General features: G+C 42.2%; 1 protein-coding gene across 1 annotated transcript in view; it reads right to left on the bottom strand.

The window, feature by feature from the left end:
• Positions 1–1454: 1454 nt before the first annotated feature.
• Positions 1455–16706, bottom strand: part of SRGAP1 (SLIT-ROBO Rho GTPase activating protein 1) — a 274483-nt gene continuing 259231 nt past the window's right edge. Inside the window, exons 19-22 of the mRNA XM_022571634.2 lie at positions 13636–13816; positions 12008–12142; positions 11534–11873; positions 1455–6812 (exon numbers count right to left, since the gene is read on the bottom strand). Of these exons, the coding sequence (XP_022427342.1) occupies positions 6435–6812; positions 11534–11873; positions 12008–12142; positions 13636–13816 (1034 nt within the window). The 3' untranslated portion in view covers positions 1455–6434. The remainder of the gene's footprint in view (positions 6813–11533; positions 11874–12007; positions 12143–13635; positions 13817–16706) is intronic.

The raw sequence follows: 16706 nt of genomic DNA, 5'->3' as shown, positions 1-16706 counted from the left end.
GCATAGAATGTGCCATAATTTTTGGCTTCCAGGACCTGTTGGGCATTTTAGATCAAGTTGGGGAATTTTCTGCTTGAGTCCCAACTACTCAAGATAGAAGCCGGAAAACTCCCTTTCCCTGCCTTCCTAATATTCTTACGGGGTGCCGGCCTATGAACAGTGGGAGCTGACAACCATACTCACGCGGGACTCTAATTCAGGCGTGAGGGATACAGGCGCACGTGGGGAGGGTTGTGGCAGAGGCTGAGGCTCGTGGATTTGCGGATAGTAGTGAGGGAGATGCAGGACGGTGGGGCTTTCCTGGAACAATGCTATAGTCTGACTTGGGCATTTGTTCCCATGCGGCAGCCTCTAAATCCGACTCTCAGGTCCTAAAATGGTACCTACCTGCTTTTACATAGGCGTTCCAGTCAATGGCTTAGTTCAAAGTCATTCCATCATGTTTGGGGAAAAGATTTCCTTTAACAGGTGGGTCTTTTTTTTTTTTTTTCTTCCCATTGATTTGTCCATGTTTAAAGATTTCTGCATATAATACCCAAAGTATAATCAGGAAATACTAAAATAAAACACCAAGCACATTCATATAGAATTCTATACAGCCATGCATACAATACCTAAAGTTTAATTAGGAAATACTAAACTATACATATTCGTATAGAATTCTATACAGCCCTGAAAAATGTAGGAAACTACCATTATATTTAACAACATGGACTCTCCCAAACATAAATTTCAAGAAAAGAAGCCAGACAGAAAATCTACACACCGCGAGTCTGTTTGTAGAAAGTTAAAATGACAGGCAAAACCAAACTATGGTGTTATTCGTCAGGATGTTGATAACTTTGAAAGCCTAGCTTCTAGGAGGCTGTTAATGTGCTATTTCTTGATCTGGGGGGGTGGATAAATTAGTGTATCACTTTGTGAAAGCTCTTACACTAATGATTTGTGTACTTTTCTCTATGTATTTTATGCTTCAATAAAAGTTTTTTCCCCTCAATTTATGTCTTTTTTTTTTTTTTTTTTTTTACAACTCATCAATATTCAGTCTGGTATATTGCTGATACAATCTGCACATTGCTGATACAGTTTTACAAAACTATATTATGTATTGCTAGTCCTCAAGAGTTAGGAAAAAAAGCTAAATTTGAAGATAAAATATCCATACATGGGGGAATTCTACACATAGTCTATACCTAAGGATTGCATTTCAGTGGATTCAAATGAAACCAAAAATCAGCTTGACAAGGTTTACTACGTCAGAAACTCCTCAAAGGAAAGATTTCAGTCTGGAGTGTTTAGGAGGACTGTGCTCTCTCAGCCTCTTAGTTAAGACTCTCCCAGCCCCGTCTCTCTTACTACAGAGGGGGTCTCCAAACGATGCCTCTAAAAAACCCTGGCTTCATGGACAAGGCCCTGTGCGTGAGGCCTCATTTTCAAATTCACAAACCAAAATCAAAGATGAAAACTTTTTTTTTTTTTTTTTTTAAAAAGGTAGTTTCATATGATTTAACGATTTAAGGCAACTCAGCTCTGGTGGGGGGGGTGCGTTAAATAGTGATTAGAAATAGAAAGGAATGAAAACACAGCAGAGGATCAGACCATCGGAAGCCGACAAAGGCAGCCAGAACTATCTTATTTATTATAAAGATACACCATGAGGAACAGACCTGACTGTATACTGAAGCCTGGAATGGTACATGCCAAAATGTACAGTACTTATACATAAAAGTGCATTGTCACAACAGATTAACAAAACTTTTCTTTTTTTTTCTCTTCCAGAACTAGAAAAGCATCCCCCTTTACTTTCACCTCAGAGAGGAGGGAATGTCATGGGAAGAGGCAGTACAGAGCAGAGGCGAACAGGATGGCCGTCAGCAGCACGTGAGCAGGGGAGGGGAGGGGGGCGATTTGCGGGGGACCCGGAGAGTGACTGTGGGGAACGAAAGGCACAGTCACGGCTAAGAGGAAAACAACACGTCTGATGACCATGACCTGACCATGACCGACAAGGATGCAAGACAGGACAAGGCTGAGCACCGAGGCATGAAAAGGTGCGGGGATGGAGAAGCAGCTGGGAGAGAGGGAAGGAAATTTCAAAACAGTCAAGTGGATGCAGGAATTGGGGTGGCACTTGGGGGAGGAGGTGGGCGGGGCAACAGTAAAGAACAAGGCTAAAACTCCTCTAAAATAGAAAGGCACTTTCACATGTACATACTACGGATGTACATTGACACGATCAGGTAACAGTCACAAGCAGGAAGCCACCAATACTGCAATTAATCAAACCGACAGGAAAGGACAATACTGATTTAATTACGTGGGCAGGAGTTACCCTTAAGTCAGTAGGTAAATAGCAGTCTCTCCTGTCACACAGCCACTTACTATACTTCAAACATCTATAATAACCATCACACTACACATTGAACTTGGATGAATGTTCTAACGGGGGGGCATTCACAAATGCACGGTTTATATATTTTCTTTTACTAAACAGTTTCTAAGATAAGCATTATGGAACCCAGAACAATTATTTAAGCATACAAAATTCCCTACGTAATTTTAAGATACAGGTACCAGTTTGATTATACTACGTAGACTTTTTTTTTTTTTTTGTAAAGTATACTAGGGTGGGTGAGTGAAAGCTCAATTTCCAGTTTATTTTTACTGATTTGAACAAAGCTGTACCAGTCACCCTGCCCCATGCCTGACACCCCAGCCCAGCTGGAGGTTGGCTTTTAGCTCAGGGGCCAGTCTCCAGTCGTGAGCTCATTCATACATGGGAAGAGACTTCACTTCTAAGCTGCCCGTGCCTTGGGGCCTATGTGGCAGGTAACTCAGAGCAAGACTCAGCCCCAAGCGCATTTCCTGAATTCATGGCCCTTCACTACTGTGGTCAGGAATAAATGTCATCCCAAATCCGAAGTCCTGTAAACCCAATAGAACCACAGGCTCTTTAACTTTGGATTTCAGAGGCTGTGATTACTAAAGTTTCTTCAGTTTACAGACCCCAGAGGCGATGCTTCATTCCCAAACACTAAGGAGACCACCATGTCCCCCCACTTTTTCCTTAATTAAATTATAAACCCATTTTTGGGAATGGCAAAAGTACGCAGACAGAAAACTCATACAATTTGACCCTTGGCGCTCTATATCCATTGATCACTGTTCATGTTCATTGCTGTAGATTAAGTGGGACCCCGCTGTACATTATTCTATGGATTGCTCAAGGGGCACCAAAGTCCGATTACATTGTGTGAAAATGTGAAAAACTGTTGAACAATGGCGTTTATGCCACACTTGAACATGGAGCTCTACAAAGGGCCATTCAATGGATTGAAATAATTTACAGAACACTCATTAGGAAACAGGTACTAAGAACCGTTCACTCTATCCTAACGACCCACTCCAAGCATCCCCACCCAAACAGAAAGGCCAATTTGGTAAATCTACTTCAGCGAGTCCTGTGGATGGGACGTGAACATTGTTATATCAGCTGTGAATACATATTCTTGTGTAAGTGGAGTCAGGTAATCTTTGTAGAACCATAATTTACTCATCATCAAAATGACCCACTTCCCAAACTGCACATGAACCATTAAGATCCTTGAAACTGGGGCATAACATCTCAGGGACTTATTTTCTTTCTTCTCTCCCCATTCCTTGTGACTTCCCACCTCCCCACTGTGGGCTACACCTGTGGCGGTAAAGAGAACCACATACAGGTGAACCCTCTAAGCTGCTGAAACTTTTAAGGAACTTACTGGGTGTTATTCTGGATCCTTTGTGAAGTGGCCACTTTGTCTTATCCTTGGAATCTGAAGGCTTTTACTAAACAAAGTAAGGATTAGTGAGTCCTTACTCACTCTGAGGTCACATCCTTCCCTGGGAATTGGAAAAAAAAAAAAAAAAAAAAGCCTCAGGGTGACAACAGAGTTATAGAGAGAAAAGACAGAGACAGGTAAAGAAAGGGAGCGATGGGAGGGTATTCGGAAATGTTTCCTCTGAGGCTCTGAGGTCTGGAGCAGCATGTCCTCTGCCGTGCGAGGCAGCAGAGTCCTGATCTGGAGGGTGGAAAGGCAGTCCTCGTTCCATCGCAGGAGTCAACAGCAAAGAGAGGAGACACTGGGGAGGATTACCAGGGAGAAGTCTGAAGAAATGAGTTTGCAGGAGTAAGATCTGAAAAGCTAAAGTTAAAGCTTGTAAAAGAACCCTTCAAAAATTAGTAAGTTCAAAACACCTCTGCCCTTTTGACGCCCTCTGTTAACATCTTACTCATCCATCAAATAAGGAAGTGGTTTTTTAAGAATCCTCTTTAATTTCTAAAAGATTTAAAGTCTCCTCCCCCATTACTTCCACCCTTTTCTCTGTTTCTGTTTCCCCGTTAACAACAGAGAATTAGAGACCACAGTGGAATCTAGAAAGAACTGGGAGATGATCTTAAAAGTTTCAATTTCCTAGAAATTTGGGAAGCTTGTTTAAAAGGGTTCGTGCTATTCAGAGCTCAGTCCCGGCTGGGTTTCCATGGTGCCCAAAGGTGCTGAAGGACCACTAAAGCTCAAGGGGGAGAGGGTGGGGGGGGCGTTGCAAAAGATGCTGAGCTGGGTCTCTTTTTCAAAATGGGCAAGAAGGATGTTGTAAAAATTCAGAGGCTTACAATACCTGGAAATATTATATTTGAAATAATTTTTTTCACTATTTAATCCATTTGTGAAATCAGGCTGCAGGCAAGCCACCAGCAGTGTGACTTGGAAAGGTAACAGTATCTCATAAATGTCACCTCTCTTTGCATTAGAATGATTAGACTGGCAAACTGAGGTAGAGATCAAAGTAATGTCTGGATTTTAGTACAGATCCCCATTTTTTCCACATTGATGCATTCACCAATGAGCTGAGAAATCAAAGCCCATACTGTAACTCTTAGGTGGGCACGCAGTTGGCTGCCAGTTTGAAATCAAAGTGGTCCAGAGGGGTTAGTTCTGGCCACCCATTTTTCTGAAAACAAAACAATACCCCCAAACCAAAAAACAAACAAAAAAACTCTTCCTCAGCAAGTTCAACGACAGAGTAGATAAAATGCTCATAGGTTTACAGACGGTATAAGCTGCTGTTAGGACAGTGGTGATCTGTACCTTAGTAAAAACAAATGAATTCAAAGCAACCTTTTTAAGATAGAGGAGAAACAGAGCATAAATATGGGCTAAAGAAAAACTGCCTGTGGGTGAGGATGTCAGAGAAAGAGGGTGTCAGTGGAGTTCAGCTGACTGTGTGAGTGATGTAGTAGAGACCACACGGAGAAAACAAAAAAAGCCATGGTTCCAGGATGCACAACTGGGAGGAAGTCATCCTGGAAGCATGAGGTCATCTTCCCACCTTGGCTGCTCTGGCTCTTACGCCAGTACCGTAGCTCAAAGAGACAAATGCCGAGGGGAGCTGGGGATTCAATTTAGGATCCTCAGGCCTCTGTAGCACGTTTAAAGGAACCCAGGTCATCTTGTCAGGGGAAGGGAAGGCCGGCGAACCAAGGACTTGTGCGCTGTCTGCTTTCTCCGTTGCCACAGAGGAAGACACGGGGGCTTAGGGGAGCTGGAAGTTGTTTTCTAGGCAACAACAGACCTCTGAAGGGGTTCATGGAGTAGTGTAACCAGAAAGTCTTTAAAATTAGACTGTTCTAGTCTGCAGTGAATGCAGGGGATGGACTTGGAAACCCTCCGGGGCCTGATCAGGCTTGGGGAAAGAGTTACAGCAATAGCTCTGGAGGACTGTCCCTTCCCAGGTTCAGTTCAAGCGGTAGCTGCAGAGGTTCTACCCGCTCCTGCTGAGACTTTCACCGGGACCCAGGGAAACGACTGTTACGAAAGTCAGCCGGTGGGCTGCAGCTCGCGCTGGGAACACCCCACTGTGACAACAGCAAGTCTGTAGCAAGAGCCAGCCCCCTGCCCCACTGCATGGAATAAGAGGTACTCGCTGTCAGCTACCAAACAATCCATTGTCACCTTTTAGCCTCACCCCGAGTGCCAGAGACCAACACTGGTTACATTCCAAGGCCTGGAACTCAGATCCTCCTGCCTTTGGATTCAGACGCTTCTGACTCATCCAGGCTACACTAAGCCCGAAGCACTGTGCAACGTGCAGGGCAGAGCGGTGGTGCCTTCATTACAAATGGTGCAGCATTGGATTTTCAAGTAAGTCTAAGTGTTTCTATTGTCTTTAAAACGACACAGGATATGTCCAGTTATTAAAAAAAGGATGAAATTACAAAATACAAATGCCCGTGTTAATTTAGCTAGTCTCAGACATTACATTCGAGAACACAGAAAAGCCAAAGGGTCTCCAGTTATAAGCACACGACTAAGGAAAGTTAAGGATTGTTGACTTTTGTCACTAATCCGTTTTCTCTTTCTAATCACCTCCCCGTATGCTCGCTCAGTTGGTTTTTACATTGTGCAAGACTTGTCTGCTGGACCCTGGGAAGGTGGGGTGGGCCCTACTGTAGGGTTTGTTTTTGGAAGAACAGCAGGTTTCGGCCGAAGGGCTGGGGGCTTCAGCTGCACGCCCATTCTGGGCGCCACCATAGGCTTGAAAGTACTCATTGTGTCACTGGAGGAGCTAGTGCTACGTCGAATCTGAGGCTCCGAGCTCCTGAGGGCAACGTTGTGCAAAGGGCTGAGAGATTCCGTGGACGTGGCAGGGGTGGGAGAGTTTTTCACTTGTTCTAAGGTATCCAGCACCACATCGGGGGCGTGCTTTGCTGTACTCTGTCTCTCCAGTTCTCGGAGTTCATTCAAAGCAGTGTTCATCGTCTCTTCAATATCCTGTTGAAGAATAACCAGAAGTGAGAGATGGTAACTAAACTTATTGTGGTGATCATTTTGAAATGTATAGAAATATCGAATCACTATGTCATGTGACAGGAATTAGCAGTGTTGTAGGTCAAGCATACTTCAAAAACAAACTCATAGCAAAAGAGATCAGATTTGTGGTTCCCAGAGGCGGGGGGGTTGCAGGGATGGGCAATTGGATGAAGGCAGTCTAAAGGGACGAACTCCAGTCATAAGATGAATTAAGTACTAGGGATGTGATGTACAACGTGATAAATATAATGAGCACCGCTGTAGGTTACATATGAAGGTTAAGAGAGTAAATCCTAAGAGTTCTCATCACAAGGAAGAACATTTTTTCTTCTCTTTCTTTAATTTTGTATCTCTGTGAGATGCTGGATGTTCACTAAACCCACAGTGGTAATCATTTCATGATGCGTGCAAGTCAAATCATTATGCTGTAAACCTTAAACTTATATGGTGCTGTGTGTCAATGATAACTCGATAATTAGCTGAAAAAAAAAAAAAACCAGCAAGAGAGACAGACTAGGCTGATTATGAATACTAATGTATAGAAACCATATACTTCACTTCAAAGCAAGCAGACCAGCAAAAGCATGACGGTTTTAACACCAGCCTGTGGAGTGTGTAAACCTAATGCCATCTCACACGACTACCGTGACTCAGAATGTGCAGGAGACAAGAGATGCGATGGCGCCAGTGGCTCAAAGAGCCACAGAACAAGCACTGGCCATTCTGAGGCACGTGGCAGCCCTCTGGTGGGTTTGACCTTACATGCTGACATCTTAGATGGAATTCTATTTCGATCTGTGGTAAAAGATGGCTTAAATTTAGATACCGCAACAATTTTTAAGAAATAAAAGTGTATAGGCATGAAAAATCAGGCTTCTTTCATTCATTCAACAGATAATAATTTTTGAGCACTTACTATATACTTAACTCCTAGCAGTTCTTCAGAATTCATTTTAAGACTCCCCCTGACGCTTTTGTCCAGTGGATCTCAATGGAAGTGGTACTGCCCCATAGAGGGTATTTCTGTAATATGGTGTATGTGTATGTGTAGTTTTAAATGTCAAAATAACCAGGTGGCATTATTGGCATTTGGTACGCAGGGGCCAGAGATACTGGATACCTTACAAGTGTCCTGGATAATTTACATGCAATGAATTGTCCCATATCCCGTTCAACTTTTAAATGTCCTCCAGACATTTAGGTAGGTGAAAATTTTTTTATAATAGTCTGAGTCTAGAACCTAACTTTCTTACATATAAACACAAAATATTTTTTTCATGGTGTCTTCTAGGAATGAAACTATCATGTAAATTATACCCTGCTTTGGTTAGAACTGTATGACCAAGGGTGGTCCACCATTTTAGAAAAATCATAATTTTTTTCCATAATGGGAACACCATTATGGAAACTGAGTCGAAACTAATTAACTTAATAATACTGTTATATCAACGTACATTTTTAATTGTATTTATGGTAAGTCTACATGTAGGGGAAAGCTTCTCACTACTTCATTTGTCTTCTAATGTAGTTAAGCATTCTGAAATACATTTCTTTTAATACTAATCTCCTTTTGTTTTTCCTTTACATTGTATTTAGGGCTTTATATGTTTTTAAAAAATTGGCACATCATCAGTTTTTCAGATAATAAAGGGAATTACAAAATATTTGTTTTAAAAAGGTGAGGTGTGCACCATCGACAGATGAATGGATAAGTGAAATGTGCTGTATACGTACAATGGATTATTACTGGGCCTTAAAACGGAAATCCTGCCACATGCTACATTAAAGGCATTATGTTAAGTGAAATAAGCCTGTCACAAAAAGAAAAATACTGCATGATGCCACTTATATGAGGTGGGCACATTCACAGTAGTAAAAAGTATTTAGAATAGTGGTGGCCAGGGCATGGTGGGGAGGGGAAAAAGGGAGTTGTTCTTAGATGAGTACAGAGTTTTAGTTTTGCAGAATGAAAAAGTTCTGGAGATCTGTTACACAGCCGTGTGAATACACTTTACTGACCTATACACTTAGAAATGGTAAAGAGGGTCAGTTTTACATTATGTTGTTTTTTTTAGAATTAATTTATTTTTGGCTGGGTTGGGTCTTCGTTGCTGCACGCAGGCTTTTCTCTAGTTGCGGCGAACGGGGGCTACTCTTCATTGTGGTGCGCGGGCTTCTCATTGCTGTGGCTTCTCTTGTTGCGGAGCACGGGCTCTAGGCACGCCAGCTTCAGTAGTTGTGGCGCACTGGGCTTAGCTGCTCCACGGACTGTGGGATCTTCCCAGACCAGGGATCGAACCTGTGTCCCCTGCATTGGCAGGCGGATTCTTAACCACTGCACCACCAGGGAAGCCCCACATTACGTTTTTTATACACTGCCCCCCCACCAACACACACACATGGTGGAGTACTGTGTGAGATAGGGTGGGTGGAGAACCACTGCCCTGGGCTGATGGAAATACCTCTTCTCCATATTCCCAGGGCTTCTTCCACTCACCTGGAGCATTAGCCTGTGGCCCTGCACAGCAGCAACTGCTTTCCATATCTGCCTCCTCCACTGAATTATAAGCACCTTCATGCAGCGGCTGACTGACCATTGATTTAACTCTGTGTCCATAACACCTAGCATGGGAGCTGCCATACAGTAAGTGCTCAATAAAGACTTGCTAAATGAATAAACGAAGATCCGGTGATCACATATGGATATGTCAATTTTTTTTAAAAAGCTCTATCAGGGATTCCACTGATTTGTTTACTAAAAGAAATTGCATGTTTTTGGTATGAACACCATGATGGCAGGCTTACTTGTCCTCATGGGAAAATCTGAAGATGAGAGCTGGAAAGATAAATAAAGGATACAGCTGGAAGCCATATTGTGAGGATGACATCACTTTTCAAGTAATTATTTTCATATGTGATTTCCATTTGACGCTAAATATATGGATTTGTTTTTTTACAAGTATTTGCCCCAGAGAGAACGTGTAGAGCCTGGTTTATCTGTCGAGTTTTTGTTTTTATGATTTACAATGAAAGGATTTTGGTTCTAGAAGCAAAAGGGTTAAAACAGACCTTATTATACCTTCCCACCACTAAACTCCTACTCCCTGTCTCTCTAACCTAAATGCTGTTTCACCTGCTTATTACAAGGAATGATGTTGTGGATTACAGCCAAATATCATTGGTTCTAAAGAAAGAGACCTCAAAGGACTCTGCATTGCACTTCAAATAAAAAAAAAAACCAAAAAGGTCAAGTCTTTTTGGTTTTTGCTGAAAAACTGTTGTGCACTTAAAATTGGTTTAATTTTGTAAAAACATATTAAACTCTCCACACAATCTAATTTGCTATCCAAAATCCTTTTTAGTTAGGACAATGAAAATAGCTTGGAAATTTGTCATACCAAATGCAGGTTTCCTTGAGCACTTTTTATTAAAAATAATCCATCTTTAATATTTCCCCATGTTTGTTTCATTAATTTCTCACTTCCTTTTTTGATCTATTCAATTTTTAAGCTTCAGTGATACCTGGAAGACGCTTTACTGAAATGGTGAACCCTGAATCTATTCACCTCCTTTTTCACTGGCCATACACATATTTTCTTCTTTTTTTTTTCCATTGAAGTATACTCGATTTACAATATTGTGTTGGTTTCAGGTGTACAGCATAGTGATTCAGTTTTTTTTCCTGTCATACATATATTTTCTGATGGTCTGTGTTGTAAAAAGACCCAGAGGGAAATAAATGGTAGAATGAACGATGGAAAAATCCATTAATACTGTTTTACTTTGTCAATTCTTTTTATTTCTAAATTAATTAATTTTATTTTTGGCTGCGTTGGGTCTTCGTTGCTGTGCATGGGCTTTCTCTAGTTGCAGCGAGCGGGGGCTACTCTTCGTTGCGGTGTGCAGGCTTCTCATTGCAGTGGCTTCTCTTGTTGCAGAGCACAGGCTGTACGTGCACGGGCTTCAGTAGTTGTGGCGCATGGGCTTAGTTGCTCCGCGGCATGTGGGATCTTCCCGGACCAGGGCTTGAACCCGTGTCCCCTGCATTGGCAGGCGGATTCTCAACCACTGCGCCACCAGGGAAGCCCTACTTTGTCAATTCTGATCATTAGAAAAAACTACAAGGCCCTTCTCTGCAGTCACTATTGGGAAGTAAAGACACACATCCATTCAGGAGTGACAGAGGAGCCAAACTTGCTGTTCTCTGAACAGCCAACCATCATTTTCTCACTTCGTTTACTGAGTAATCCACCATGTCCTAAGATGAAAGTGTCACTTTCCTCATACACTACAAATGTTGTGTTTCAGGGCTCTCCATTCCGTTCCATCAGTTTGTCTGTTTTACTAGCTCTGGCATGCACTTAGGATCTGGTAGGGCTAGTCCTTCCTCATTCTTCTTCTTCTTCTTTTTTAGAATTTTCCTGGCCGTTCAGCAAGGATGTGTTTGTTTGACTGTCCTGGGTCCTAAATTTCTGCCGTGTCTTTGTTTAAATCACTATGAACCTAATACACTTGGGCCCTTCCAGTATCACATGGACTTAAATTGAAGAATGGGTTAATTTCTCTTCTGTTGTCTTTAGTTGATTCTATACAAAAGACATGGCTCCAGAAAGTAACTCCTGTGCGCCTCCTTCATCACACACCGGTACTTACCATGCAATATTCTATTCAGAGCAGCCTACCTGAGCGATTGTCTCTGGGTCCAGTGGCTTGTGGTCGTTGAAGCCTGTGTATTGCCCTGACGATGTGGACCTTCTAATAGGAGGGCTGTCAATCTTCTTGAGGGAGTCGTGGCGGCTGATGTTGGTCAAGCTGCCGTGACCCGGCCGACGCCTCCTCTCGGGACTGTCATTATTGAGGCCACGGTTCTGTAGCAGGCCCCGGGGGTGACTGCCCAGGCTTGGGGACCCCAGGTCAATTGAGGAGTTGGAAAGACCATGTGGGGGATGGAGAGGGCAATGGCCATCACTGGTCCTGCCAGGACGTCTTACTGGAGGGGGTGGCTCTCCTCTTTTTCTTTGCCTAGACAGAGATGGAGAGTGAGAGAATAGGAGAGGTTATCACACAGGGTAATTCTGCAAGGCTGGGGATGCCATGGCCCCTCAGAGCCCCTGGAGAAGTGGAGGTTCAGGAGCCTGGTGACCCACTCCACCTACCTGGCTAAATAGCCATCAGGATGACGGTCTGTTGGGGAGTTCATGTCCTTGGATGAAGACTTGTCTTCAGTCACTGGCCCACTGCTGGCCTCACTGTCGGCTTTTTGGCTCAGAGTGTCTGAAAACGTATCATCCCTGAAACGATGAGAATCGAGAGTGAGGGTCTTTTGCTAGACGAACGGGGACAAAAAAATAAGTGATGGCATTTATGTATGTAAGTCTTTCTCTTACTAACGTAACTTTTTTCTTTTCACTATAAGAATAATAACGTTTCATGGCAGATAAATTGGAAAATTCCGAAATTCCAATAAAAATCGCCCATAATATAACGTAACATCCAGAGACAGCTACTGTTCGAATTGTAGAAAATATCCTTCTATGCTTTTCTTCTCTGCCTGGGATACGTATCTACAAGGATGTCCACAGGTATGTACAGTATTTATACTATAGATATTTATATGTTTATGTACTTTAGATATACATGACTGTATGTCTGCATGCATACATACACATATTTCTTGCATCCTGAGAGACACATTTTAACATTTTAAAACTTAGGCTGAATCAGTCACTGTATACATTTTATGTGGTATTTTTCTCTTTTCCTTGAAGAGCTGTTCATAAATTGGTGCTGCATTGTGAAATACTGCAGTCACAAAATTAAAATCACACTGTACATGGTATTTTGTAACTTGTTTCTTTCACTTAAAATTATGACCAGACGGGAAGATGTCTCTTTTTTTATTTTTTTTGGGAAGATGTCTCTTTAAGTATTTTTTTGAAAGTAGAGCTTTCTCATCAGCAAAATTAATAAAGAAGCCTGAAGATGATTCTCTTTAGACTTGAAGTCAGCATCCTCTCTCTTGGGAATTTGGAATTGAAACAGTAGACAGGCACCAAGAGAAGAGCCACCACTGTTCTTGGAATCAGCAGTGCCACTTTAGCTCCTAAAGCCATCCTCCGCACAGGGTATTTTCCTAAGAACCTGAACACTTCAGAAGGTGTGTCTCTCACTAGTCCTTGGCTCCAGACCTTCTAGGAGAGTTTGGGAAATGAGAAGCTGTTGGCCCTGAAGTGCTGTTAGCAAAGGCCCATTAGCAAGGTGAAGAACTGTGCCCAGCTCAGAAATTTTTGCTCTGTAATCCCTCTGCTCTCTTCTCACGAGACCAAAGTCATTTTAAGAACAATAGCTGCTGGGCTTCCCTGGTGGCTCAGTGGTTAAGAATCTGCCTGCCAATGCAGGGGACAAGGGTTTGAGCCCTGGTCCGGGAAGATCCCGGAAGGCCCACATGCCGCAGAGCAGCTAAGCCTGTGTGCCACAACTACTGAGCCTGCTCTCCAGAGCCTGTGAGCCACAACTACTGAGCCCGTGTGCCAGAACTACTGAAGCCCGCGCACCTAGAGCCCATGCTCTGCAGCAAGAGAAGCCACCACAGTGAGAAGCCTGCGCACTGCAACTTCTGAATAACCCCTGCGCGCCGAAACTAGAGAAAGCCCGCACGCAGCAACGAAGTCCCAATGCAGCCAATAAATAAATAACTAAGCAAACAAATAAATTTATATATATATAAACAGTGGCTGGAGGCTTGTCTTGGGAGCGTCAGGTGATGGAAGTTGGGACTACTTACATGTCCTGCACCACTATGTACTGGTGGGGTACAAGCCCGTCGATCCCGTTGTGTCTTCCTTCCCACCAGTCCTCAGATGCGCGGTGATACAGCAGCAGGGAAGCACCCTTCTTGAAGGACAGTTCTCTGGCAGACCGCCCAACATAGTCAAACTTGGCTATTGCTTCTATAGGCTCATTTTCTACAGAGAACACACCAGAAGATGGTGAGGGCCAGGGTTCTCAGGAAGGCATGCTACACTAACTGAAAGGTCTATATGAGGCTTTAGAAATAAACAAGGTCATTTTAATATCCAGACTGAACAAGGTAATAAATAAATCATCAAGACGATGAGAAAATGATGCTGTTAAAAGAGATACAGAAAAATATTCTCTTGCTGTCATCAGTTTTTCAGGCAAAGAAAAACTGAACATTAGATCTTAGTTTCCACAGCCTCTTACTAGAGATACCATGACAGTCTAATAAAAAAATATTTAAAGCTTTGCAATATGATATATAAAATCTCTCCCTGGGTTGTAATATCCTCTTCAAGAGCTCCAGTATTATCTTGACCAATATTATTTGATCAAGTTCCCTGGCAACATGTTATAACCATTTAGAACATGGGAGAATCACTATCTCAGAACATTAAGAAGTTTATGCTTTATTTGCTTATTTAAAAAAAATCAAGTTTACAGAAATCACCACATTAAATACTATTTGAATACATTTAATTTCCTTATGTATTTTTTTTGGCACTATCAAATCTTGAAACTACTACCAACAGTAAAGACAACTTTATTTTTTCTAGTATCAAAAACAAATTCTGGATATCACCTGTGAAACAAGCATACCTACTCAAACGACCAGATTAAAAAATTATATCTTGTAGAGATCAAAAAATATTCAAGGGAACAATGGTGAGTGAAAAAAGCCAACCTCAAAAAGTTACATATTGTCTGATTCCATTTATATGGCATGCTTGAAACGACATAATAATTGAGATGGAGAATAGATTAGTGGTTGCCAGAGGCTGGGGTGGGGGGGAAGTGACGGAAGGAAACAGCTAAGGCTATTAAAGGGTAGCACGAAGGATCCTTGTGATGGAACTGTTCTTGATCTTGACTGTGATTGTGATCACACAAATCTACATGTGTGATAAAACTGTACAGAACTAAGTAAACACATACACGAGTGCATGTAAAACTGGTGAAATGTGAAAATGGTGGAGGGAGTATATCAATATCAGTTTCCTACTTGTAATATTATACTACAGTTATGTAAAACGTTACCACTGGGGCAAACTGGGAGAAGGGGGTATGGCATCTCTCTGTTGCGTTTCTTACAACTGCATGTGAATCTGCAATGACCTCAAAATTAAAAGTTGAAAAAAGCTATCAAGCTCTGGGCCTAGAACTGGAATTTCAGCTCTATTCTAATTCTGACCACAAATATTAAAGGCAAATAAGAGGACAGACTACTCAAAACAACTACAAGAGTTGCTTTTTGTGATCCAGCTTATTGCAAAAAGCCCTGAATCGGGGGCTTTATGATCCTACCTCCCCTCTCCCACCATCACCCCATCCTCATCCCTGCTACCAACAATAGGTGAGTAGGGCTTCCCTGGTGGCGCAGTGGTTAACAATCTGCCTGCCAATGCAGGAGACACAGGTTCGAGCCCTGGTCCGGGAAGATCCCACATGACGTGAAGCAACAAAGCCCGTGTGCCACGACTACTGAGCCCACGTGCCACAACTACTGAAGCCCGTGAACCTAGAGCCCGTGCTCCGCAACAAGAGAAGCCACCACAATAAGCATGCGCACCACAACGAAGAGTAGCCCACACTCTCCACAACTAGAGAAGGCCCGCGCGCACCAATGAAGACCCAACGCAGCCAAAAATAAAATTATAATAGGTGAGTAAACTGCTAATTAATAAGAAACAGAACAAAAAAGGGTCAGTACAAGTGGCATATGCTTAGAGAAATCTGTCTATGCAATGAACAATACCTCATTTGCTAAAAACTGAGCATGTATCACTTTCCAAATACTCTAGAATATATGCACACATAATAGATTAAAACCTGCCTGTCAAATATTTTGTAAGGAACTTTTATCTTCTATTTCCCTTGGTAACAAACCTTTCCATTTAAGAGTTTATTGCTTCCCAAAGTTTATTGCAATATCTTCAATATCTGTTGTATTTATACGAAATAACTGCACAAGAAATCCTTGGATAGCCAGCTAAACTTTCTCACCTGATAAATTCAAACATCCTCTGGGATGGCAAGAGCATGAAAATCAACAAACATACTGAAAAAGCTTAGGGTTTACCTTATATGAAGGGCCTGGGTGAATTTCAGCTCTATGTTTAAAATAAAGACACACAAAAAAGCCCCATCTTTTTGCTAGTGGATAATGTTTAAGGTGAATAATATTTCATATGGCAGAACCACAACACGATGATCTGCACATAGTATACTTCTCAGCAAAGTAGGTGTAAAAATAATTTTAAAACAGTAGTTTAAGTCCTTTAATAATTGATAACTTTTAGATCGTATGTTAACACTCCGATATTCCATCCTAAAATTATATTTTAATAAAACAATAAACAGCAGCTTTATTAAATAGCCATAAGTCTGCTCACAGAGGAGGAAACAGAACTTTTATTCAAGGAGACTGACTTTATAGTCTGTTCTAAACTTGCATGTAAAGAATAAATCCTGCTTGAACTGAAATGACAGATGCCAATTTTTTTACCCCAGTTCTCCCTGGGGAAGGGGTCCACAACCCCCGGGCCACGGACCAGTACCTGTTAGGAACTGGGCGGCACAGCGGGAGGTGAGCAGCAGGTGAGCGAGCAAAGCTTCATCTGTACTTACATCTTCATCGCTCGTACTACCACCTGAGCTCTGCCTCCTGTCAGCATTATGGTGAGTTGTATAATGATTTCATTATATATTATAATGTAATAATAATAGAAATAAAGTGCACAATAAATGTAATGTGCTTGAATCATCCTGAAACTATTCCCCCGCCCCTGGTCTGTGGAAAAATTGTCTTCCACGAAACCGGTCCCTGGTGCTAAAAAG

This window comes from Delphinapterus leucas, chromosome 11 (genome assembly GCF_059928025.1).
Source record: "Delphinapterus leucas isolate spDelLeu-1000000601 "Yukka" chromosome 11, BTC_Dleu_Yukka2, whole genome shotgun sequence".
Lineage (NCBI taxonomy): Eukaryota > Metazoa > Chordata > Mammalia > Artiodactyla > Monodontidae > Delphinapterus > Delphinapterus leucas.
This window is presented reverse-complemented; position numbering and strand designations above follow the sequence as displayed.